The following is a 26,110-nucleotide window of genomic DNA, read 5'->3' on the forward strand; positions in this document are numbered from 1 at the left end:
ACCAACAGTGCTCGCTGAAACCAGAAGCCGGGGACTTTTAAATATCAACCAAATGCTTCTTTAATTGAGTTTGAAGCTAAGTTATAAGAGGATATTGATTTTAAATAGAGAAGTTGGATAAGGAAAACGGCTGACGCTTTATGTATTGGAAACTTCCAAATATAATTACGGATTTTGTTTAACCTGAATTGTCTGTCGTTTTTTTGCCGTTCATTTATTCTTTTATTAATTTGCTGTTTTTAACGGAGCGTCTTTGCTTCCTGGTCTTTTTACCTGGATAAAAAATACCGAAGAAGCATAAGGGAAGAAAAAGGATGCTGTTCGTAGCGATCGGCTTCCTGCTGATCCATTGCTGCTGGATTCATGCGGAGAGGAATTTCTGCAATACCTGGGAGACCCCCTCTGGGAAGAACAACGTGTGCTGTAAGAGATGTATTGAGGGTAAGTTAAGTTTAGGATTCATATAATAAGCTTTAAGAATTAAATATAGATCTTTAAGGTTGAACTCGTAGACCTACACATGAAGTAAAAGTGATGGACTAGCTTTAAGAAAGCAGTATCTTAAAGCTAATCATAATAACAAGAACGTATTCGTGGGAAATCCTGATTCATTGGCTCCCCCCTTTATCAAGAATCATTTTGCGTTTTCATTCTACCACCAAAACATTTCCCCCTGTTTAAAAAAGGGCATTAACAGGGATGCAGACTTCATGGAAGGGGAACTGAGGATATTGCTTGTTAAATTGATTCAGTTATCGCTGATGGCAAGCATGCTGTTATCAATCCACTAGATGCTTCTGTTTCTTTTTTCGGTCTCTTATTTCTTTATCATCCCCTACACCACCCCACCAACGCCATCTCCTTCTCTCCATTGCTCCCCTTGGCATCCCCGAGAACAGGTTATCGGATCTTCAATGACTGTGGCCTGTTGCTGGACGACCTCTGTGTCCCCTGTGAGAATGGCACATTCACCCTGGACCCTTCACAGAAAGCATGTACCAAGTGTAGACAGTGTGGAGGTATGAGACTCTAGATCCCTTTGTGAACCCATCACCCTGTCTGCCCATGTTGTGGAAGGACTTAAACTACATTTAAACTCTTACAATGAAAAAAATCATGAAACCACAGAATAAAGTTTAATTTTATTTAGAAATTCAACAAAGTATTAGCGAAACAGAGGTGGTCTGCAGACAACCTACCTCTGCTTTCTCTGTTACTTTGTTAAACTATAGTCTACACTTTCCTGATCTCTTTTCACATTTAAGTGATAGGTGTTGGGTGTTTCCACAACACCCACCACAATCAAGACGTCACGTATGCAAACCTTCGAACCCCTCTGTCTTCCCCCTCACTGAACGCTGAAGGTGTTCAACACACTGTGGAGGCGTGCACCAGAACCAAGGACACACAGTGTGGCTGCCCGGACCCTCTGCTGTGTAACGACAATCACTGCTCCATCTGCGTCCCGCAGTGTGGGAGAGGCCGTGGACCCCAAGGAGGTAAGAACCAGACAGAAATACTCAGTCTCTGTAGGACCAGACGCCTTTCTTGCATGCATTCATTCACTTGTTCCTGAAGTAAAGCTCATACATCGGTGTATAAGAAGAACAGGCATAGTTTTTCTTTATGGGTTAACAGAGGTCTTGTCTTGGTGAATGAGTCCCTCTTAAATAGTGACTGATGTAAAGGTTGTCTCCTCTGTGCAGGCTACTGCAGGCCGTGTCCAGCTGGGACCTTTAACAACCAGAACAACCAGAAGTGTATCCCCTGGAGAAACACTTCTCCAGGGGAGAGAACAATGACGACTACGACACCAAGACATAAAGAGAGTAATGGTATGTTTTTTTTCTCATTTTTTGCACTAGCTCTTGCCGTGTGTTTCTCATGTTCATGGTCGTATTAAAATGCCATGCAATTCATTTACTTGAATATTGGTTTTATTTTGTTCTTCCTAAGCAGAAGAAGACACGATGCTGCCCTGGTGGTTAGTCATAACCGTCAGCTGTGTGGTTCTGCTCATTCCCCTCATACTGATGCTCAAAGTCTTAACCAAATTAAAAGCAAAGAAGGGCCAAACAATGGCCAAAATGCCACCTTTCATCACGACGCCAACCGGTGAGTCATTGCTTCCTGGAGACACGTGCCACGTGCCAGATGGCGGGAAACGTTTTGCATATGAAAACCCCTCCGGAACCTGCTTAGCAAATGTCATATACATAAAGATAAATACATTGTTAACAAAAATAATATCTAATGGAAAAATGAGAATAATAATGTTGGTTTTTTTGTTTACATATACATACATTTATATCTATAATATAATAAATACATTATTCAACACATTCAAATGAAACTCTTTCCACTCTGCCAGATGAGCCAAGGACTCTCATGGCCGTCGAGTGCAGCTTCCACGAGCCCGAGCAGGTGAGCAGCTCAGAGTCCCTGGCCTCCGAGAACTCAGAGGACTCCACACACAAGCTCATTGTGTGAATTGCCCAGGCCCTGGACCCCTCTGGGACGCCAAAGAATTGTTGGATCAACAAGCAGATCCCCCCGGAGCAGCTGTTGATACCTTGGACTGGAAGATGGACAATGGCTGTGTCCGTTCACACAGCCATTGCTGGAGGAGCCTTGCCTATTACTGTGTTATTCGGGCTGTGGCAATCCTTTGTTAAACAGGGTTATAGAGGAACACAGATTCACAAGTTCTCTGCTTGCCATGTGAGGCTGGACTAAGTGTATAAAATCTGTCTGTAATATAGCCCAGCGGTCTTTAAATATCCCTTGGTTTACATCATACTGTTTTTCAGACATAGATTCGCTGTAATTATAGATGCTTTCGATGTAGGCCTACATTCTTCAGAGTAGTGAAATCTGGATGAAGAATAAGGTTACTGAAGCTCATTGTGTTTCCATCTGCTAGTCAGTTGAAACGGATGATGTTACGGAATATTTATACCTGTTGGACATTTTTGTGTTATTCGCAATTGTAAATAAGTTTTTTGTAATGTAAATAGGATGGAATTGCTTTTTTAAGTCCAGGTTACAATTTCGTTCAGTTACAAAACAACTGCACTTAGTGAACGAGTTAAAGGTGATTAAATGTATATTAAAAGGAAAATAAAATGGTTGAACATCCATTTTGTAAATGTTCTAGCAAATGAGTGTTAACATGCAATGTTGAAAAAAACATGTAGGTGCGGACTCGTCACAGTTTGGGCATTGTATTGTGAAGGTCATCATGGTTTGCTATTTATGAATAAAGGTTTCTGTAAAGCATATCGCTAGAAATACCGCCTACTACTTGCCTTGAATCAAAATTATGACTCATTCTCTGAAACGGCGGTGACAAATACATTACGGTCAGTGACTCATCAGATGATGGTTTCACTGTGTTGTTAGAGTAGTTTTATTATTATTGTAGAAAGGTGGAGTCCTGCAGTTTAACAGTTATTGAAACCCTTAATGTCTGAAGTAGAAAAAGATTGTTGGATTGATACTAAAACACTAGAATAGTCTGTCTTTCCCAAACAGATGTCATCACTCTCACGCTACCAATTCCTGCATTGGAAATCAAGTAATTGTTTATTCCTTATCTCTATGGAATTTCCTGTTTGTTTTCCATTAGGTGTACTCTTAAATTAAACCTCTGACATTCAATTGCAACATTGTGGGTGCTTTCCACCGGTTTAGAATATAACAACCAACATTACAGTAAACTGGGTCCCGTAAAAGCTTAGAATCGAACCGCAACATAAAAACCTCCCCCAAAAAACACCAGTTGTTTTGCTCAAAAACATTTATAAAGTCGACGTGATAAATGTAATCAACATATCGTCTTACATTTATGAAAATAAGCTTTCTGTATCTACATGGGCGGATGAATGTTAAAACATAGTTGTTTCTACTGACATATACTGTAAATTGAGAATATATAATTTAGAGATTACAATAAATTACAATAAACAGCCATTTCTAGTAATCTGCGTTGTCATATTCACCTACCGCTGGCCCGTGGTAGGTGAGTTTGAGACATAAGATTAGTTGCAGTTTATGAGCAGTTGTAAATCACTCATACCAACTAATAGAGAAATAGTACCTGCAAACCTTAGATGCATACATTACATCTCCCATGCAATAAAGAAACATTATAAAAGACAGAAAAAAATAAAATAGATACACAAGTTAAATAAACCCTCGTCAACACTGAAGAACAGAGAGGCTGTAGCTCTTCCCTTCCGAGTACAGCAGGATCGTGTGTCTACAGCGCTGCCAGAACAGTCCATTCCCCAGAACAGGAACTTAGGAACAATTCCGTTTCCCTTGGCTCCTCTGGCCTGTATTGTGCGAGCGAGCCGGGACGGCAAAACAAAATACAAAAATAAAACCCAGCTTCCGGATTATTCCAGACACACTTCCCCCACGTCAAGCCCCATAGTCTAGCTGAGCTGCTGCTATGCAGCTCTGTGTCTGATGTCTCTGAAAAGGCCTCTTTCTGGTTGTGTTCTTGGTGCGGTGCCCTGGCTGACCGCAGTTGGGCCTACTGCTGCTTGCAGTTCTCCTTCTTCTCTTTGGGTCTGCGCCCAGACTTGTCCGGCTGGCGCTTGGTGGGCGGGATGAAGGTAGGCTCCTCCAGCACACTGCTGGGGCCCGAGGGGGGGACGGGGAGGGACGGACAGGACGGGCCTGTGGAAGGAGAGGGGTGGCGGGGCTGGTTAGAACTAGTCAGCCGCCCTCCGTCTGGGAGGCTGTTTGGCTGGTTGGCGGTCGGTGGACCTCAAAGGACCCGACCGTTTTAAGGGCTCTCAGTGCCTCCGTAACACAAGAGCATCATTGTTATGATCTCGGGAGCCAGTTCATCTTTGTATTCCGTGTTTTTTTTCTGTCTTTTTTCCGACAGTTATATTTTATTAAAAAGCTATGAAGGATATTATATTCGACGTGTTTCGGCGATAGACGAGTGCCATGCGGCCAGTCAAGTCCTGCTCCCAATGTGGCAAATATGGATCCTCGCACAAATCTAAAACAATCGCGACACTCCTTAGAAGGCAAACAGACACCCTCAAAACGGTTGGGTGTAAGTTGATGGAGTCACATTCGCTAAACCCGTCCACGGACACTAATAAACGTGTCCATATCGTTGGCTAGTTGGCTAGCCTTATTGGCTATATCCGAAGCCAATCAGCTATTTTTACATTCAAAACATACAATACTTCATCCTTATTCAGACCTATGAGGCTAACGATTTGTTTGACAGTGTATGATTCAACCTCATTATTGCCAACCGAGTCCCATTCAGTACCTGCGGGCCCGGTTTTGAGCGTGGGGTCCCCCGGCCCCGGGGCCCTGAAGGTGGGGTCCAGCTCCTCAGCGATGTTTCTGATCACCTGGGTTTGCCTGAAAAGCCAACACAAGGTCATTCACACGCTCTCTCTCTGGTTGGACTATGATAAGAGACACAGGGAGCGCTGTGCTCCAGGTGGGAGTGAGTTACGTCAGGTCGGAGATTGGACCGGGCGGCTGGTTCTCTGGGAAGTGTTCCTCTGTGGGGGAGGGCAAGTCTTCTGAGTCTCGTATTTTCCCATGGCCCTGCAGTGAACCACTCTTATTAGGAAATCATTGAGCTGAGTCTATGTGGTGCCAAGTTTTTGTAATGATTAGCCATGGCAGCAGTTACCGTCATACTGGTATTAACATCCATACACCAGACATGCACACACATACATAGTACGGACACACACAGGATGCAAATCCATGGAAAGTGTCTCCCCACTCCACCCAGGTCTTGTTCATTACCTGGGGGTCCCTGGGAGCCGTCCTCTCAGGGTGACTAATCATCTCTCTGTGCTCCCGCCACGACGCCGGGCCGTCCAGCTCGCGAGACCGCCTCCTCGACTTTATCTCTTGTTTATGTATAAATCGAGCTATTTCCTGTCATTCAAACAGCACATAGAAAAGCACAAGGTTACAATAGGTTGACATGTTACGATGGTTGTTGTGATGAGCCTGGAAACATGGGGCCGGAGGTTCAAAGGTGGCAGTCCCACCTCGTCCTGCGCCACCTGGGCCACCCTGAAGTCCCCCTCGTGGTAGGAGTTGCGAGCGGTCTGGGGACAACACGGCAGAGGTCACGGTTACTAACTGGTAGAGCTTCATTTGAATCAAGTCATCTGCTTTGTTTAATCCGCCCCTCAGGTGTTCCTCTGTCTCTATCTAGGGCAGAGTTTGTCAAAATGGGGGGCGCAGGGGGTATTGCAAGGGGGGGGGGGGAGGGAGTGTCCTGCAGGTGGGGTCAGGGTCAATGCAGGGAGATGGGTTGGAAGGGATCATTCTGAGGGGGAAAGCAGAATCGTACAATGTATAACAGCATATCTACTACCAACAAAATGTTTTGCAATGTACTCCAGCTGTAAATGACACTTATTTTGACCCAAGGTGGGGCCTGACGAAACCAGTTTGAGAACAACTGGTCTAATTGGACCAGATCCAAACAAACCTAATGTGGGACAAAGAGTGTGTTAGGGTTGGACGTTGTTGGACACGTTAACAATGCTGACAAGATCTTAAGAGGTCATACGTCTTTCTAACTAAAGAAAGACATTGTCACATGTGGGCGTCACTTCAGAGTCGCCACATGTGACATCGGGGAAAGAAATTAGTTATAAATATAACTTGTTGTAGCTGCATTGCCTTTGTGGTAGTTTCCGTCATATCAAACAAACTTGCCTAGCTTGCATTTGTAGTGACAGAAGTTTCCGCGTTGGGCGGAGTGTAGCAGTCAGCAATGACAGTGACAGGTTTATCCACAATCCGCTGCGCTCAGCTTGATTGACGTCGAACCCTGGCCTGTGACGTCAGCCCTCCCTGCCTTCTTCCCTGCCAGTTAAACTAGAGCCAAAATGCGGGACATGTCTTAACATGTGAGAAATGGGACTAGGCAGTTAAACTAGAGCCAAAATGCGGGACATGTCTTAACATGTGAGAAATGGGACAAGGCAGAGGGATACAAACAGTGCAGCCCTGCAGAAACTGAAATAATCCTCGGTTGTCAAAAATAAATCCACAATGCGGTTAAAATGAATGCCGCTTTACCTAGAGGCATCTTAAAAGATTAACGGCCAGAGCTGTCCAAATTCCTCCCAGTTGGACCTTTAACTATTTAACCCACCTCTCTGACGCCCCTCCTTGCGCGGCGCTCCTCCTCCTCCTGCAGTCGGAGGGCCAGCTCCTGGTCCTGCAGCACCTGCTGCAGCGCCCCCAGGTCCAGACAGCCCTCCCTGGGCTGGGGGGGCGGCAGCGTGGAGCCTGGAGGAACCAGAGCAGGTCACAGGGCAGAGGTCAGAGGTCATATCTGGGTGTGAGGGGCATGAATAAGAGCTTAAGGGAAGAACTGTCAAACTTGGAAGGAATGAAGAAACAAAGACAAAAATCAAACCCAAAGAGTGGAATGTAAAGATTATTTCTAGAGATTCCTGCAGGTATAATGAATCAGACTGATTAAAGGTGGTGGGAAGTTCCCAAGCATTGGGGTCACACAGAAGACGCAGAGAAAACAGCCGGTGATTCCCTCTAGACAGGACAGGATTCAATAGAGGCGGATGCTATGAGATATGAAGACAGGGTAGAGCCCAGGGAGAAGACCAGAGCAGGTTCATGGTTCTTGAATAGAAGGAATCACCCAGGAGAGGAATCACCACCACCCGGGACATGCTAGACAGAGAGTCCACTCGTCCGTATGTGTGCCGAGGATTTGAGGATAGATTGGCCGAGAGGACCCAGAGAGGGGAGGGGTGGGGCTCAGAGACCCCCCAAAACGCCTCGGCGGGGCGGAAAAACGGGCCTTGGGGTGAGGGCGTTGTTACCTGCCGCCGTGGGCCTCCACCCTAGCCTGGATAACACCCCACGGGTGGTCATGCTCTGGCTCCGCTGAGGAACTCTCAGACGGGGCCTTTCGTCCTCCCGCCTCACCTCCTCCCGGTTCACCTCCTCCTCCCTGTTCACCTCCTCTTCCCGGTTCAGCTGCTCCCTGTTCTCCTCCTCCCACCGCGACTCCGCTGCCCCTCTGCGCCGGTACCAGCGCTCGCTAGCGCTGCGGCTAACCCTAACCCTGTGGCCGGGGCTGGAGCCCTCCCCATCATGCCCCTCCTCTTCGTCCCGGCTGTGTCTGGGTTCTGCCCTCCACCACCTGCTGCTACCACCACCCGCCTCCCTCTTGGCCAGCTTCGGCTCTCTGTCGCCCCCTGGCGCGTCCCTGTCCTGCGCGGGGGCCGGGCGGCCATCTTGCCTCTCTTGGTTGTCCCTGTGGTCTCCGTCGCTCCTCGAGGAGTCCTTCCTCCGCTCCCGGCCGCCGCCATGGTAACTGTGCCGGGCGGAGGAGGATCGTTCAAAGGCCCTCTGGTGTGGTCGGGGGTCCCCGTGGGGGGCCTCACTCCCATGATGCACCTCGCTGTGCCGGCTTTGAGGCCCCGTGGCGGGAGGTGGGGGTGGCGCCGGGGGTTGCTGCGGGGGCCTGTGGACCCCGTGACGCACGACCACGCCTCTTTCTCTGAGGACCTGCCCCAGCATCTCCCACACCCTGCTGTCGCTGTTGTTGCGGTTGTCATGGTGACCGCTCGGGAGCCCACGGCGCCGCTCGTCCTGAAAGCGCACGTGTCGGTCGGGCGTCTCCCTGGGAGACCAGGTTCTGGGTGCGTCCGAGTCCCGCCGTCTGTCCGACAGCCGGACCGACTGGCTGCGGCTGCACCTCGTTGACCTACGACCAGCCTCGCCGTCCCGGTCTCCGTGACGACCGCCGTTCTCCTCTCCGGGATGCCGCTCCCATTCCCGAATCCTCGGCTGCCTGGCGTCCTCCTCCTCCTCCTCCTCCTCCTCCTCCTCTCTCACGTTGCGGTCGTCCTGAAGGCTTCTGTACTTCCTGTGCGTCGGCGCCTCGCGTGCAGAGACCCGGCGCCGACACGGGGCAGAGTCGGCCCTCCGGTGCGAGCGCCGGGGCGGGTCGTCTGACGCCTCGTAGAAGACCACGTCAGAGCCCTCAGAGTCGTCCCTCAGACACTGCCTCCACTCATTCCTGGAGTGCCTAACGCCCCCCCGCTGTCCTTCATTTGACCATGGAGTTGTGTCTGATGGAGGGAAAACCCTCCTGGGACTCTCAGCTTCCCTGGGGTCTGAGTGAGACGGAGCGGAGGAATACTGCCCCCTGGTGGCGGCCCGCTGCGGCTCTAGAGGAGAGAGGCGGCCATGCGTGTGCTGGCATGGAGATGATGGCCCAGCAGGGCTGCTGTCCTCGTCTTAAGTTAAGCCAAACATGCAAAGACAAAGGCAAGGGAAGGTGTTGGGGGAGGTTAGTGGCAAGTGCAGTGAATCGAACATTTCAGTGACAGTAATATAGATTACCGCTGTTAGCAATTTAATAACCCTAATACATGCTGTTGAACTGTGAGAAGTATTAGCATACACATCGGCTGGATATGAACAGAAGAGAAAGCCTATTGAACTGATATTATTGCATGTTCATAACCATAACCTTTAAAAGTGCAATAACACTGGGAAACTACTGCAGAACTCGTGGTGTTTTTAGGGTAAGGGTTAGTGGTGGAGGCAAGGCAGAGAGAGCAAATAGGAGCCAAGGTTCATCTCATGTCAGCAACAATTAATAGTGGTCACATGTCTTCCATTGACATATTTAAAGGGGACATATTTTGGTGTCCGAAACAAGTAAAGATAGAATACGAGTTTCAGAAAACATGTTTTTGAAGCTGTTATGAAATAGGTTTTAGGAAAAAATATTCCCCTCTGTTTCAGTCCCTTCAGAATGCGCTGTTTCTGGTGCCGTAGCTTTAATGCAAATGCGTTGCTGCCCATAGACCAATGAGCTGTCAGACTGAACCACAGCATGGAGGAGAAGGGATTGTTGCCGTTTGCAGACTCCCAGAGCACTATATCTATATAATATCAAGTAATATTATATAATATATAGGTATTTATATAATTGTATACATAATATCAGGAGCTCCTGGAGCTGAGCTGCCGGACTGCCGCCAGAGCTTCAGCGGCAGTCCGGCAGCTAATTTGGCAAAATGACAAATTACATATCTATTTTTGGTTAGAATATAGTCATGGTCATCTTCCTAGTGATAACGAGGCGGCTCGCCAGTGGTCGCTGTTCCCGACAGCGACCATTCATGTGCACTGTGTTGGGAATCTACTCACCTAATCACCTACTATCCTTTTGCTTTTATTTATGAGAAGCACATACAGTATTGCCACTGTATGGAAGACAACACTTGCCCTTATCTAGAGCTGGTTTACCAGTACAATGTTTACAACTGAGCAAAGTCAATGCCAACAGACGACACAAAGTCAATCAATAATAAATGATGTGATATGATGGTTGATTCTTTTATATTGAGTAAAACATTCATGTTCCACCATGTTTATGCGCGTCACTAGTAAACCATACGTCACCAACTGGGCAACTCTGTTATCAAAATCTGGCCCCAGTTGCCGAACGGAAATAGAATCATAGGGGTCATGAGGTGTCATTCACAAGAACTTTCCGACGTCGCGAAAATGTTGCCCCCATAATTTCCAGCGATGTGTACGCACCATATCCCTGCTTCTGAAATGCGCGAACATCTCCGTCCAGCGCTCGTCTGCTGGTCCACAAAATCTTAGCTAAGCTCTGATTGGAGGGGGGTGGGGAAGTGAGAGGTCATATTCAAATGTGCCCCCTTCCTACATAGGAGGGGGCGCCGAAACTGACTCGCTCGTTTGGTAACTGTAGGCGGGGTACTTTCAGAAATGCATATCTCAGTCAAAAAAAATCATGTACAGACTTTTTTCAAAGTTTGTATGCGTGTGGGAGCACCAGAGACCCAAAACAACACCCCAAATCCCAGGAAAAGTGTTGTTTTCATAATATGTCCTCTTTAAACTGTAGTCGGTTAAAACCCTCAAATATCAGAGATTCATTCAGGATCACCACTTGATTGCATTTCATCTTTAAGGTAGAAGGATGTATTATTTTTCTGCCATCACAGATTACAGCACTCCTTGCCATCTGCTAGTTCATGGCCCTTTCAAAAAGTGCAATGTTGGGGGTAGTTAACGCGCCCCTTCTCAGGCTTCCCCTTCTCAGGCTTCCCCTTCTCAGGCTTCCCCTTCTCGAACCCTTTAAACTGAAGAACCCAGACATAAACAACCAAGCAGAACAATGAGAGATAAAGTATGTCTCCATACCATCGCTGAGCTCCTCTTGCCCTCTTCCTCTTGCCCTCTGCTCTTCCTCTTCCTGGATCCGCTTGGCGATTTCCTGTGGATAGGAGGTGATGTCAGAGGTGGTGATGTCAGAGGTGGTGATGTCAGAGGTGGTGATCTCAGGGGTGAAAAATGCAACACCATGTGAAACACATACCTGAGTGGATACGTATTTATAAATTACAATTATAGTTCTTCGCTGACCTATTTAAAGTTGGTTTATAGAAAAATGGTATAACCGGCTAGATCTGTTCTCCTTTCAGTGAGTTCACGTCTTACGGTGGTATAAAATGGGCCAAACCCAATGCTGTTGAGCACCACAAGAGGGCAGTGTAATGATGTGTAAAATACTACTGTGCTCTGCCTTAAATATAGTGAACACTACTGAGTGATCAACAGTATATTTGTTGCCCAAAAATTGCTGTGAACCATTTCAGTCTAATATAACATTTAAATATAAAACAAAACAACGTGCCTTTGCTTCCTTTGAAGTCTTAAGGATCAGGGTTTGTGCGCAAGTCGTTTTACTATATTAGTAAAAGTTGTTTTCCTCCACCATGTTGTACAGCGATCCATGTTTACAGCGTTCAGGGCATGCAGAGCACTAACCAATTCGACAACAGTCCAACACACTCAGCTCATCCCTCCGCCTCTTAAGAGACACTTACAACTATAACATATAATAACACAATGCTACAATCAATACATGATCCATAAAAGAAAGTATTTGGCATACTCTTAATGCATGACTGAGATTTGAAAAGGAAAGACATTGATCTGGTGTTTCCTGAACGAACGGCTCAGATTTTCTTCGGCAGGTTTCCGGATCTCTTATAACAAAATAAAGTATTTTTGGGCAACAAATCTGAGTTATCTACTACATACATCAAGTTCCTTTCCCAGCACTGGATCCATTTATAACCCATTACACCATCTGTTCCATTTGTAATGTACATCATCTGTCTTTCTGCTCTCGTTTCTGTTTCTCCTCAACACCGTGAAGCGCCTTGGGATTTGGGAAAGGTGCTATAAATCAAATGTATTATCAATATTACTATTATTCTTGTAAGCAATGGCAACTGAACCCGGTCAGAATTGGAAGTGAGTTATATACAACAAATAAGGTATTTTCAAGCTTCATTATGAAAATGCATGTAAACATATGCATTACATATCCAATATTAAAAGGAAAATATACATATACTATTCATCATATGCACTCCCCTCTGTTGGCTCACACACACACACACACACACACACACACACGCAAACAAAAATGTTTGCGTGCGTGCCTGTGTGAGTGCGTGTCCGTGAGTGTGTGTCGCATTGCAGACAGAAGGTGCCAGTAGAGAGACGGCTCCTGGAGTCAGTGCAGCGCTGGCTGACGGCCGTGCCTCTGTGCTCTGATGTGGCGCTCTGCACTCTGGCTGGAATAGACTGTGCTCTGTGTGGCCGCTGGCTATTTCAAGGGCCTACTCAATGGAAACGACTAGACTGAGGAGGCCTGCGAGAGAAAGACTGGCTGTTCTCCTCCAGCTCCGTCATGCGGAGCCCTTAAAACCAAAAGTGCAGGGCGTTAAAAAAAAAAAGAAATAAGAAGCAGGGTTGTTTCGTTTGAGTTGGCACCTTGTCGTGTGGAGGTGCCTGAGTCTGTGTGTGGTACAAAGGTCCCACTGTATTTACAACCCCCCCCCCCCCCCCCCCCCCTAGCCCCTCCTACTAGTGCACGTTAAAAGGGAGTATCCCCCCACTCTTCCTCTGCCTGCTATAATCCATTCTGGAAATAGAACATAATGATACACTGGGATCGTGCAGAAGAACTGCACGCCAATGAGCTGGAGTGGACGGCCGGAGATAAAGCTAAAAGTCCTCAAATCACTCATCACTGCTCACGGCCGTTCTAATGAGTGACACAATTAATTCAAGGCAACACTAAGAGGACGATGAATCATTTAGTGACGATAAGGCCCACCATTCACCCCCCCGCCACCAACTCCTCTATCAGCAGCTGCCTGATCCACGGGGGCACGTGTGTGGGTTTGACATTAGTTGCTGACGAAGAACCTCAAACATGAGGAGCACAACACGAGCCTCCTGCTCAGCGGGGGGGGGGGGGGGGGGGGGGGGGGGGGGAAGAGAGAGCAGGGGAGGGGGGAGAGCAGGGGGGGGGGGGGAGGGCAGGGGTTGAGAGAGAAAGAGAGCGGGGGGGGAGAGAGAGCAGGGGGGGGGAGAGCAGGGGGTGAGAGAGGAGGAGAGCAGGGGGGAGTTGAGAGAGGAGGAGAGCAGGGGGGGGGGGGGGGGAGAGGAGAAGAGCAGGGGGTGAGAGAGGAGGAGAGCAGGGGGTGAGAGAGGAGTAGGGCAGGGGGGGGGGGGTGAGAGAGGAGGAGAGCGGGGGGGGGGGGGGGGAGCAGCCAGCCGGTCAGAGCCCCAGGGGGAGCTGGCCCTTTACAGGACTGAGGGGATAAAAGCAGAAGAAGAGGGAAACAGCGGGCCCGTCTCCGTTTGTTCAGTAATTAAAGCCAGCGCCTACGGGGAGCCACTTATTTAATGCTCACCGCAGGCCAGATGTTTATTTTATCACATCTGGGTCCAAGGCCTCCACTTAAACGATCGCATCGTTACGTGGGTGTGGGACGGAGGTGGGGGGGGGACTTAGAGGCGTCTGTGCACACAGACCCCGTTCTAACAACGCTATGGCCGTCTTGTTGGGTTTAAAATACACTGCTGGTCAACGGCTGGGAGCCCTGGTATGATCTCCAGTCTGAGCCTTGTCCAGGGCATGCATTCCTCTCCCTCTCTCTCTCTCTCTCTCTCTCTCTCTCTCTCTCTCTCTCTCTCTCTCTCTCTCTCTCTCTCTCTCTCTCTCTCTCTCTCTCTCTCTCTCTCTCTCTCTCTCTCTCTCTCTCTCTCTCTCTCTCTCTCTCTCTCTGCAGCGTCTGAGAGACTGTTGGGTGAAGGAAAAATATGATGCTGGCCCCTGTGAGTCAGACCCATGCAGGGAAGCCAAGTAGGAGGGTCGGATGTCACCACTTTCTCCTCCAAATCCCTACATAGCTCTCCTAACCTCTCCTACTGGAAGCCTCAAAGTGTTTATTATTCGTGCAATTGAGTTTGAAAGAATGAATGGAGATGGCTTTATTTAGATGTGAAAGACATCTTAAGAGATATGGGGGTTAAGGGCTTTGCATGGGTGGGTCTGCCTGAGTCTCCCTTTTTGCGCGCGCGCACGTGCGCGCGTGCGTGCGTGCGTGCATGTGTGCGCGTGTGCGTGTGTGCGTGTGTTTGTGTCTGTGCGTGTCTGTTTGTGTAAGTGTGTGTGTTGGTGTGAAACAGCTGAGATTGATCAGGGATATCTGAGAGGTCTCTGCACCACAGTAAGATGATGAACTGTTTGCTTCATTTACAAAAAGAAAAAAGGAAAGAGAAGAAAACCCTGGCCTGCAGCCACCCCAAGCCAGATATACAAACTCAGCCCTGCCGGGATTTATAATCGCCCGGCACAAATAAACACAACTCACCAGAATGTACAGAGAGGAAAGTGTTTAGAAATCCCAGCCGAGTTATTACCTCAACTCACACGCATCATGAGTACATAAGTGCATGTGAGCGCGCACGTTCTCCCGGTCGCTGTCTTTAGATCTGACACTGCACGTCTGGAGCCAATTAGCGGGCCCAGAGAGTGCAGTGAGCGTTCATCCAGATGCAGCGGTGCTGACGGCGTGTGGCGGCCGCGTTTAACCGCTGACTGCGTGCAGACGGGCCTCCTGCGCTCCCAGGCGGAGGAGGCCGAGCCCCCCCCCCCCCCCCCCCCCCCCCGCGCGTCCAGCGAGCCGCTGCTACACCAACTGCCGGGTAATTGGATAATGTCCACGTAAGTACGGAGGGGACGGTGGTCCTGGCTGCTACCCGGCTGCCACCTCCTTGCCAGCGCTAAGTACCCGGGGCAGCGCACTGTCATAACGTTTAGAGAGCGGGAGGAGGAGGAGGAGGAGGAGGAGGAGGAGGAGGAGGAGGAGGAGGGGGGATGCGAGGCTCCTGTGGGCCGGAGGAGAGGAGAGCGCTCACCTCGTCCTCCTGCTCCCTGCTCCGCGACTCCTCGGCGCACCTCCTCAGCTCCTCCTGGATGAGGCGGGCGTACTCGTTGTCCTGCTCCTCCCTGGGGGGGAGAGTACCACAGGCAGAGGTTAATGTAGTGACGTTAGTGAAGGATTCATTCAGTCCTCTTGACAAAGCCATGTCACACACTACCACACACTTAGACACACACAATGTCCATAGTGACTGTAGTATGAACCCATTACGTTCTGTGTTAAATAATAACCCAACTAACTGCTGTAATGTACTAATTAAAGCGATGCGTGTGTGGTAAGGGTTAGGAGCTGGGATCAGTCCTACTATGTTATAGACCAACTACTGCGGGAGACGGAGCAGAGCCTGAGCCGGGAACCAGAGAGCGAGGAGAGGAGTCACAGCCTGTTTCATGTTCCTATCTGAGATATCCTACTGAAGAAAACAAACTTGCTCGCGTGTAGGAAGCTCAGGACAGGATTTTTTGGAGTGTATTTGTACAGCGGCCAGTCTACACGTTTTAAAACCTTGACACATGACACTTCATTACAGTGAGCTACTGCCTGCCGACATTGTGGTCGCCAATAACCCAAACACAGATCCCTGCCTGCAGTGACGTGGTTGGTCAAAGCAAATATGAAGCCCAAGAAAGTGAAACAATCAGACTTGGGTAAAGCCCCACCGGCCCTTACTTATCGGCCCACCAGTTATCGGCCGATAATCGCCCATCACAGATATATGGTATCGGCATATACATTTGCCGATATGAGAACGCCGGGTAAACACTCCCAACACAAACAGTTTTACATGGTATTCTGTGTGAGGGTTAGTAGCTCCTCCCGGTTCATTTAATTGGTTCCTTTAGCTCATGGTTTTAATGCGATGTTGCTGCGGTCCGAAGCAATGCTGAAGGGTGAGCAGCCAATCCCAAGGAGCTGCTCAAACCCAGGATACCACAATATATAAAATGAATAACGGCCGATATATCTACGTTCTGAATACCGGCCGATATATCGATATCGGTATTGGCCCCTAAAATCCAGTATCGCTTTGGCTCTAGACCTGATACCCTTATCTAAAGTCTGATTAGTGAGACTCGCGCTCGGCGAGTCTAGCCGGCGGGGGACCTACAGGTGGCGTGAGGGGTGCTGCCGCAGGGCGCGCTGCTGCTGCTGCTGCTCCTCCTCTCCCTGCAGCCGCCGGGCCACGCGGATGTCCCCCTGCACCAGCTGGCTCTTCTGCACGTTGCTGCTGTAGTACTGCTCGACTGGGGGCACACCACCGCCACTCAGTACTCACACATTCACCTCGACACTCAGGGCATGTAGCAGACACTTTTATCAAACGCAACTTACAATTAGTACACTTGCCAGAAGGAAGAGAAACAATATATTACCGTTGCTACAGTAAAGATATTCATAAAAACAATAAGAATTTACAATCGCTCGGTCAACCAACAATGATTGGTCGGTGTGTTTTTTTATTTTGAACTCTGTGTAACTTCTATGGAGGTTTTAAATGAAGGTAACAGGAAGGTTGGTCAATGGGACAGAGATATGCTGGGGAATTTAATATATTTATTTTATACCCATACTTTGCATGAGCCCTCGGGTTATATGATTTCTTAAAAATGTGTTGATTCAATTCCTCAAATAGACCTGCCTTACCCTTATGTTTGTTAATATAAATGCCCTGTGAAACATACAGTGCTCCATGCTGTGAGTCCTAGGGTCATTCCGACGGCGTGGATACTTACTCTCCTGTTCCTGCAGGTTGTGGGCCAGCACACTGTCCTCCCGCACCGCAAAACTCTGGCGCACTACGGACAGAAACACAAGGTTTATCATGAGCAGGCATCAACACCCCGCCAAGCAGGACCTTAATGCACACACAGCTGCTGCACCTGGCTCACTTCCAGCGTCATCATTAACATGACGAAGACCACACAGCTTTGCTTGGGAGTTAAAGACGTCAGGGCTGTTTCCTAGCGCTACAAGCAAGCCATATACATTGTGGGACTGGCTGATGGACAAACAGAGCTGTGCTACTACAAAGTCCCAGCACAAAGCCCAGGCCTCGTCGCCCCCCCCTGGGGCCCCAGCCAGGCCCAGAGAGGAGAGTTTGGAGAGTTTGGAACAGAACACTGAGACCGTGGGCAGGGAACCGTCTGGCACCGCGCTCTGCCCTGCCTTGGGCAAAAACAATAGACAGACATTAATTACGGGGTCCACGATTGGCTGTTTAGAAGATCTAGACGGCAAGGCAGACAGAAATCCCTATAATTCTCCTTTTTTGTATATAAATACGTTTCATCTACCACACTGATCCACATTCACTGGTTATAACTTGAAAGCAACGGTGAACTTCTGGAGCTCAATGGGGTTGAAGAAAGTGTTGGAGAGCAGTACGGTACCATGGCAAACCAAATAGCGAGAGCAGCTGTTGTCAGATTTAAGGCGCTGCGGCAGTGCAAGGCCTAAAAATTGTTTTTGTTTGGTTCCGGTTTCCGACCGACCCTGTCACTTTATGTGCGACCCAAATTATTTTATGAGTTTTATAAAAAAAAAAAAAAAAAAAAAAAAAAAATTATTTTTTTTTATGTAATTACGTTTTGGTACAGCACCTCTATAATTACGTTTTGGTACAGCACCTCTTCATTCTGTACAAGGATGAGCGAATTTTCTCGTTTTTAAATGAAAACAACCTACCTATCATTCGCTGCCGCTGGAAAAAATAAAATAAAAAAATAAAATAAATTCCCTACCTACCCATGACCTCAACTGACAACCAACAGGAACCAAACTTTTTTTTTTTTTAGGCCCAACAACATGCAGCATGTATGTGTATGTGCATATGTGTGTGGGTGTCGGAAGTAAATGTTTATGTGTGTTTGTGAGAGAGGATGTGGTGTGTGTGTGTGTGTGTGTGTGTGTGTGTGTGTGTGTGTGTGTGTGTGTCCGTGAGCGTGTGTGTGTGTGTGTCTGTGTGCGTGCGCGTGTGTGTGTCTGTGTGCGCGTGTGTGTGTGTGTCTGTGTGCGTGCGCATGTGTGTGTCTGTGTGCGTGTGTGTGTGTGTGTGTGTGTGTGTGTGTGTGTGTGTGTGTGTGTGTGTGTGCGTGCGTGCGTGCGTGCGTGCGTGCGTGCGTGCGTGCGTGCGTGCGTGCGTGCGTGCGTGCGTGCGTGCGTGCGTGCGTGCGCCTTTTGTGGCCTTGTATTAACATTGATCCTCCTCCATGTTACTGCATGAATGGTTGCCGTGAAGTCGCTACAGCCTTACTCTTGGCCGGCCAGACGTAGCGACTGGGAACTAGTTGGTATTTTGGCTTTGGATGTTTTAAGAAGATACGTCACAGATTGGCTGGATTCGACCCAGAATTATCAGTCAACACTTCCTTGCATCTGTGCACTTTTGTGTCAGTTAGTAGATCTGCAATGCAGGCCTCTACTTAAGCTGCCCATTAAAATAGAAAATCAGCAAACTACTGCTTACAAAGCTGAGAGCTGTGTGGGATGACATTAATATTAAAAGCAAAAAGTTCCAGGAAGACTTTTTGTTGGGTGTGAGGGTCCAGGAGGGATGTCAGTGTTATTACCAAACAACTGTTGGCCAAGGCAGGTGGAGGCATTTGTTTCACACGAGAGTATGATATGTTACAACAGCTGTCGAAGGAGTTCAAACTAAAGCACAAAGGGGTTCAAACTAAACCAAAGTGTGGACTATGACAAAGAAGGAAAGGAACGTTGCTCAGTACAGTTGGGGGCGGAACCATTCACTGTCACTACATATATGGCTAAAGTTCAATTTCAATTTTTAGCAAGCAACATCCTCTGTCCAAGAGTACACCAAATACAGTGAGCGAAATACCCCTCAATATTCGGGGGGTCCCCATCCACCGATTGTTGCCTAATACGATCTAAATGATCTCAATGTACAGTTGGCCTATAACATTACAATATTTCATCATGGATGCAAGCAATCAGTCTATAGCACTTCATGACAACACACACACGCACACAACAATTGTTGATAATCCGATATGCTATAGTAGCCTATTCGTAAAGCAACACTCAAGCCAATGCAGCCTCCTATGTCAGTACTGACATAGGAGGCTGCATTGGCTAAAGTTGTTTGGATGCACAATGTTTTAAAACAAGGAGAGGCAAAGTTGTGCATTACAACGCAAACACAACAATAATTGGCACCAATATGGCGCACTTAGAAGAGCAATCAACAACTGAATAAATGCCAGGTATATAGCCTATCGGAGACTGGCACGCAATCAATTGCGAATGAAAGGCTGCACTATGACCAATCGTGTGACATTATTTAACCATCCAGAAATTATATTTTACAATTCTTTATATTTTAAACTTCCTTCAACGAATTTCGTTAAAGGAAGTCATTAGGTGCTTTTAAAGTCATGATATTAAACTGACAGATTGCATGTTCTGCCGTTAAGATGAGCAGCTGGCACTATGCCTCTCTCTCTCTCTCTCTCTCTCTCTCTCTCTCTCTCTCTCTCTCTCTCTCTCTCTCTCTCTCTCTCTCTCTCTCTCTCTCTCTCTCTCTCTCTCTCTCTCTCTCTCTCTCTCTCTCTCTCTCTCATAATGTGTGTGATTGTGGAATGCATGAGTTATAATATGCGACCAAATTCGGTGTGCTAGTGCGTGTATTTGCGTGTTGGTAGGGGTCCATGGCTGGTTTGTGTCCAGGGCCCGTGGTCATGTTAATCCGTCCTTGCATGCACGCACACAGTCGGACCACAACCGACCACAACGCCTTCATAACCATGCAGCATGCCGAAGCCGGAAAGGACATGCATGCGCATATGTCGCACACACTCATCTTATGCACAGTGCACCCTAAGTCCCAGTTCTATCATCACAATTCAGTCAGTGCAAAGATTTAAAAGGTAGCCCCTTACCTTAAGTTAGAATAGACCCAAGTGTGTGAGTGATACCCTCTGGTTTAGCTTTCGCTTGCTAGCCGTTTTTAGTATGACTTTTCAACATTACGTCTTTCATCTGTTTGGCGAACATGGCTAATTTGCATACGCACACAGGACTAGCTGGCTCTGCTTGGCAAAAAAAAACATACTTGTGAATACATTTTTTGAATTCTGAATACTGGACATGGTGAGCTTAAAAATATTTAAGTGACCATAAGGGACAATAAAACATGCTTTTTTTTTTTGGACAAAATTTGAGACCCCCTTAAAATTCGAAAAATTCGGTCTCATTGGTAAATCGGGGGGGGGGGGGGTCGAGCCCCCCCCGGACCCCCCCGTATTTCACACACTGACTAAATAAACATGAAACAACGCTAACATTACATAGAGCGGTAAACATTGTAAAACATGCAAGTTCCACCATGACTTTTTCCCACACATTGACATCCTGGCCAGCACGCCAGTCAGGCCACCTGTTGCCTGATATGGACACACACAGTATCGCTTCTACTGTGCTAATCCCACCGCAATCCCTGTCGCTACAACACCAAGTACTACTAATGAAGTCAAGAGTATGACAGGCTGATATTTTATAAACCGTCGAGCTGCTGTGGAGCTCTTGAGTTTTAAAGGGATTAGGAGCCGGGGCTTCAACAAGCACAAACAGTGTCTACAGTAGGGCTTAATGGGTCTGCAAACACAACATGACGAGCCGGGTTAATCCCAGCATCGTGGCCTCGTCTGCTGCCTCCAACATGGTAATTTGATACGTCTCCCTTTTGTCAAACACGCACACACTCACGTGCACAAAGACACACGCACACACTCCCGCAAGGTTCCTCTTTTTCTAATACGCTTCAAAAGCTTCTCGCCTTTTGTCATACCCACACTGCACAAAATGCTGTATGAAAGACGGACATAATCTTCCATTATATTTGATCCTATTACCATAATAGACAGTTTTGGGCAAAGTTTGCAGTTTTCTGGCCTGTGACCCCATTTCTATCTCAGAAAATGTTTGCGAACCCAACTTTAACTTTTGTGCACCTGCTTACACACAAATAGTTTTTACCCAACCAACATCTGCCGAGGAAATCAATGTCCAGGTGATCGTAGTCGCATCACTATTCTACATACTAAATAATTAGTTTAAAAAAGTAGTTTGCTCGTGGCTATATAAACCTAAAAGAGAAGATTTATCCATTCATATATAAAGGTTTGCTAGAATGGATCATCAAATATCTAATGCTTATATTATGTCAGCAATCTCCTGTGACCCTATATGCATTTCAGGGGACCCAAAATGGGTCCCGACGCCCAGGTTGAGGACCACTGCTTTAAGACAACGCTCAGGCAGTCGCTGCTGGAATGCGGTCTACACTGCACCAAGATGGTTTTCAAGCACACAGATTCACTTATCGCCTTGTAAGCGGTGAGGACGTTCTGGAGGCTGGGGGCCCATAACTCAATTTGAAGATCCGCATACCACATGTGCTTGTGCTGCGCTACAGAGCCACAGAGACCGCCATCAACCACCATTCTTTGGCACTCCTCATTGCAACAGTAGGAGAGAGAGTGATCATGATTAAATATGGGTTGGCAGGCATAGCTAAATATACAAAATAATTTCCACTGCAGGTTTCCCAAAACTTAAAAACCCATTTTCCATTTCATAGAAAACATATACAATAAAATACAAGCTAATACACAAGCAGCATGCTTCATAATGAAAATAAGATAAAACAAGTTGCCTTCAAATATACTGCTCTTGCCCTTTATAGCCAAATAGATGAAGAGAAACCAAGAACTCTCTAGCGATGACTGAGCTGAACCTAATCTCCGTTGCCCCCTCATACCTGAGCTCACCCTGGGGCTAACCAGGCACCGCAGCCCCCCGGGGTTTACAGAGCCTTGGCTCTCTGCTGCGTCTGTGTGGCCGCATAAATAAGGAAGGGTCCTTTCTGCCCCCTCTGTGTAAACAGGAAGGTGAGGGAACAACACTGCTAGCATCTGAACACTCAGACAAAACAACTTACTGTTTGGAAAACGGGTTGTTAATGTTGAGACAGAAAAATAGGAAAAGGAATGCGTGTGTTTGTGTTTGGTCTTATTGGGCCAATCTAGGTGGGGTCCACGGTGGTCCTCGTTCATAGGGATCCAGACAGCATAAGCCGTTGAAATGGGTCTGGTTACAGCATGAATGTGACTTTAGTCCCCAGTCTGGCGACCGGGAGAGAGTTAACCCTTCGTAGGGACCAACTACGCATAAGCACTTACACCTGTTGAAGACCTTTAAGACTGGCAACTACAAGGATCTAAAGATTCAACCTTATGTCTCTCTTCTCAATGAGAAGAGATTAGTACCAAAGCCGGATCCCTAATCGGACTACGAGACCAACTGTTAGAAACCAGTTTACTACTGGCTAGGCTTTCTCCAGGGCTCAACCTTCTCCGGACGCTGCAGTGAGGAAGAAGTGAAAAGATGAAAGACGAAAATAAATAAACCTAAATGAGTTTTTGCGTTTCCCTTACTGGGCCGACTTGTTTTTCAGCACTCAGTTATTTAATCAGTGACAATGCTCTGGTTAGGGTGTGTATATGGAGGGAGGAAGATTTAGCCAAACAGGTTTTTTGTGCTCAAAGATTTGAGGCACTGTGACAGTACAACAGCATGCGGTGTGTGTATGTGTGTGTGTGTGTGTGTGTGTGTGTGTGTGTGTGTGTGTGTGTGTGTGTGTGTGTGTGTGTGTGTGTGTGTGTGTGTGTTCTTTTCAAGGATTCCCCCACCATAAGCTTATATACAGCAGATAACGAAAATGAACCACGGTAGAGAGGAAGGTTTGTCTCAAGAGAAATGGATGACTAGAGCTCCTGCTGAAGAGCGCACCAGACCAGGGACCGTCCCCCTCCCGCAGCTTGGAGGTGCAGTTGTTTTACAACATGCTGTGCTGCCTCAACTCTCTGCAGGGCTTCCAGGAAAATAAGGTCAAAGGTCATATGGCGAGCAGGAAGTCATTGCATCTCTGACCTCACAGCCAAAACTCCCTAAGTTAAGGACGGTTAAAATGGCGCTCTATTTCAAATGCGTGGGCCAAAGCACAAAACAAGATACATCCTTGTTGCAGCCATCTTAAGACAGAGATTGCTGTAGAGTCATGAGTGGAATGATGTCTCGAAGGCAGAGGGGAAAGTCAAATTTCAACACGGACTTGACAACAAGGCACCTCAAACACAAAGTATGCAAATAACCCCCTCCATTCACGTAACAAGAATAAAACAGTGCCAGAGCTATTTCTGCTCTCTGCTCAGCCCCATCACCGGCAACGCTGGGGAAAGGCTGCAAAGAAAATCTAACTGAAGTAGGCAGAATATGACAAGAGTGCTATTTAAGGCCAGCAGCCCCCTTAACCCATCTTACACACACACACACACACACACACACACACACACACACACACACACACACACACACACACACACACACACACACACACACACACACACACACACACACACACACACACACACCCTTTGTCTGCACTGTACTGCTTGTTTCTCACACTCACCAGGACAGACCCAGTCTGGAGCTCATGGGGTGGGGGGCTTTATTTATAGCACCGGGTCAGCCAGCTCCTGAACCGGACAACGTTGTCATGGAAAAGGTAGAGGGAAGGGTAAGGGGGGAATGGGAGAGTCCCTGTCTCTGAGAGGAGAGGGGAGAGAGGGAACTGGGGGGTTTGTGGAGGATGAGGGGACGGGGGAATTCCACTGTGAGATACGACTTGCGGGATTGATCAGAGCAACCAGAGGAGGGGGAAACACACACACACACACACGGACCCCCCCCCCCCCCCCCCCCAAGCCCAACAGGAACTGATAAGGCGGGGGCGGAAACAAAGCAAGTTGCCCTCGGTCCACATTCTAGGAGGCGTTGATAAGAGGAGGGGAGGCGCGCGGTAGGGACCGCTAGGGGAATCAAATCAGAGCCCCGATTATCCCACATTTATCTAGAAAGAAACACAAGAATGCCAAGCGTACGGCCAATCTAACACTTTATGTTACAAAGCATGATCAGAGGGAGGAAAGGTAGTGGCCAGACAACCTAGTTTAGGAGCAGCTGCTGCTTAATTGACCGGTTTCTCCTGTAAGCACAAGTGACTCCTTTGTTTGTGCGCCGGCTGCAGCCTAATAAAGCGTGAGCCTGCAGAGCTGCACAGCGCGCCTTTTGTGTACAGGAGTGCTGAGTTATCTCCCATGACAAAATACATGCAGTACCGCTCTGCCGGAGCGCAACTTGGCTAACCACTGAGCTACTGGCTTCATCCTCATGGACGTGGCGGTAATGTGAAGAGAATGCCAAACTTTACAATGGTATCACACAAATTAGACATCACTAGTCATGAGGGTGAGCAAATAAAACAATTATAATCATTTTACTTTGTAATTTCACACACACAAAGCCACATTATTCATATTGTGTGTGCTTCATTTGTTTAAGTATGTCGGTAAGTTTGTGTGTTTGCATGTTTGTGTAGTTATTAAAGTGAGGTCTGACAGTCTTAAAGAAACACAGAAGCCACAGAAGACATTCCAAAAGCGCTATCTGGGAGGCCTGTCGCATTTCAGGTCATTATCTGCAGAACACATCACATGTAGCCTACAACACAACACACCTGTCTGGCGCATGGCGGGACTGACCCACACTCAGACCCGTTTAATTTTACATCACGTCCATGGAAGGGTAGTTCAGCCAGACATAGCAACATCATGACTATTCAAGCCATACCCCCTTGTTACAATATGAATACACATTGTTCTGTAAATTGACTGTGTTCTATTTAAATTACCTTCATTGACGCGTGGCAGGTTGGACTGGTCGATCTCCAGCTCTGCCATGGATGTCCCCAGGAGAGTAGTCAGTCCTTCTTGCCACAAAACACAGGCCAAACCGGAAAACCTTTAGGACAGCAGGGAGCACTTAGAAGGGATTGCGACGCTACAGCAGACCAGACAGCAGAAACGTCGGTGTTACATTATTTATGTTATGATCTATTACTAGTTGACACGTTGTTACTAAATATGAAATATAATATGAAACATTCGTTTCAAAAACACACGTTATACGCATACAAATTACATTTCATATGGATTCCTTAAGTTATCTACTGTATGCTACTCTTTTACACAACCAACAACAATAAAGGGGATAACTTGTAATTAAGACTGAACAAACAACGCTATTACAGCGTTATTATAACACAGTTATAAACACTAGGATTAATCGCCCCAGCAATGCAAAATGCTCGTACATTACAAAAACATATATGTTATATCGGATTGATCCTGTGAACAATAGGGCGCGCACAGTAAAGTAGGAGCGCTGTATCCTACCTGCACAGAGGCGGCGGTCCTCAACAAGTACACACAACAACACGCAGAGCTGCAGCAAAGTTGTTGGGTCGAGTTTTTGTTCTTCTGCTCTCTCTGTAAAGGTCACCCAAAAGTAAAAAAATACATATCTACAACATACTAAAGACGTGTCATCGTTTTCGATTGTAATTTGGACCCCTTCTTCTTTACTTCATCAATGAAACAATAGTCCGTCGGTCGCTGACTGATGGAATCCGAGAAGGGACAAACTTAGCCCATACTGTTTCCTCCTGAACTGCCGCCTTATAACCGGTGTAGGCGTTGTCCAATGGGCTCTGTCTAGGGGTCAATTGCATCCAATACAATTAATTGTTCGAAAATGTTGATCAAATGTATATATGGATGAAATCATGCACAGGACAAAGTCGAAAACACCGTTGTTGTTGTTTTTTGACGTGGACTAATCAG

General features: G+C 47.4%; 2 protein-coding genes across 6 annotated transcripts; one reads left to right on the plus strand and one right to left on the minus strand.

Moving 5' to 3' along the window:
* tnfrsf9a (tumor necrosis factor receptor superfamily, member 9a) lies at positions 1-3,281 on the plus strand. Of its 4 annotated transcripts, none has more exons than XM_030350803.1 (6): positions 1-441; positions 900-1,019; positions 1,266-1,499; positions 1,707-1,835; positions 1,957-2,115; positions 2,372-3,281. In XM_030350803.1, the coding sequence occupies exons 1-6, from the start codon at positions 315-317 to the stop codon at positions 2,488-2,490; spliced, it is 888 nt and encodes a 295-aa protein (XP_030206663.1). In that variant the 5' UTR covers positions 1-314; the 3' UTR covers positions 2,491-3,281. The 4 variants fall into 4 exon arrangements, with proteins under 4 accessions (XP_030206663.1, XP_030206671.1, XP_030206679.1 ...); XM_030350811.1 differs by having other exon boundaries at positions 1,960-2,115; XM_030350819.1 differs by having other exon boundaries at positions 2-441; positions 1,365-1,499.
* ccdc187 (coiled-coil domain containing 187) lies at positions 3,209-25,929 on the minus strand. Of its 2 annotated transcripts, none has more exons than XM_030350789.1 (13): positions 25,792-25,929; positions 25,120-25,229; positions 17,081-17,143; positions 16,456-16,591; positions 15,322-15,412; positions 11,239-11,311; positions 7,863-9,287; positions 7,169-7,305; positions 6,048-6,107; positions 5,797-5,931; positions 5,495-5,589; positions 5,303-5,397; positions 3,209-4,686 (listed from the first exon to the last, which is right to left on the minus strand). In XM_030350789.1, exons 2-13 carry the CDS (start codon positions 25,166-25,168, stop codon positions 4,541-4,543), a joined length of 2,505 nt encoding a protein of 834 aa, XP_030206649.1. In that variant the 5' UTR covers positions 25,169-25,229; positions 25,792-25,929; the 3' UTR covers positions 3,209-4,540. The 2 variants fall into 2 exon arrangements, with proteins under 2 accessions (XP_030206649.1, XP_030206641.1); XM_030350781.1 differs by having other exon boundaries at positions 25,664-25,929.
* Between the last annotated feature and the right edge of the window lie 181 nt (positions 25,930-26,110).

The sequence above is a fragment of the Gadus morhua genome, chromosome 1 (genome assembly GCF_902167405.1).
Source record: "Gadus morhua chromosome 1, gadMor3.0, whole genome shotgun sequence".
Taxonomy (NCBI): domain Eukaryota; kingdom Metazoa; phylum Chordata; class Actinopteri; order Gadiformes; family Gadidae; genus Gadus; species Gadus morhua.

Coding starts and splice junctions, on each gene's coding strand:
- tnfrsf9a (XM_030350803.1), top strand. CDS start 315: ATGCTGTTCGTAGCGATCGGCTTCCTGCTGATCCATTGCTGCTGGATT. Junction 1,836..1,956: donor AAGACATAAAGAGAGTAATG/GTATGTTTTTTT, acceptor GTTCTTCCTAAG/CAGAAGAAGACACGATGCTG. Junction 2,116..2,371: donor TTTCATCACGACGCCAACCG/GTGAGTCATTGC, acceptor CCACTCTGCCAG/ATGAGCCAAGGACTCTCATG.
- ccdc187 (XM_030350789.1), bottom strand. CDS start 25,168: ATGGCAGAGCTGGAGATCGACCAGTCCAACCTGCCACGCGTCAATGAA. Junction 9,288..11,238: donor GCAAGAGGAGCTCAGCGATG/GTATGGAGACAT, acceptor GCTTAACTTAAG/ACGAGGACAGCAGCCCTGCT. Junction 5,398..5,494: donor GGTCCAATCTCCGACCTGAC/GTAACTCACTCC, acceptor TTGGCTTTTCAG/GCAAACCCAGGTGATCAGAA.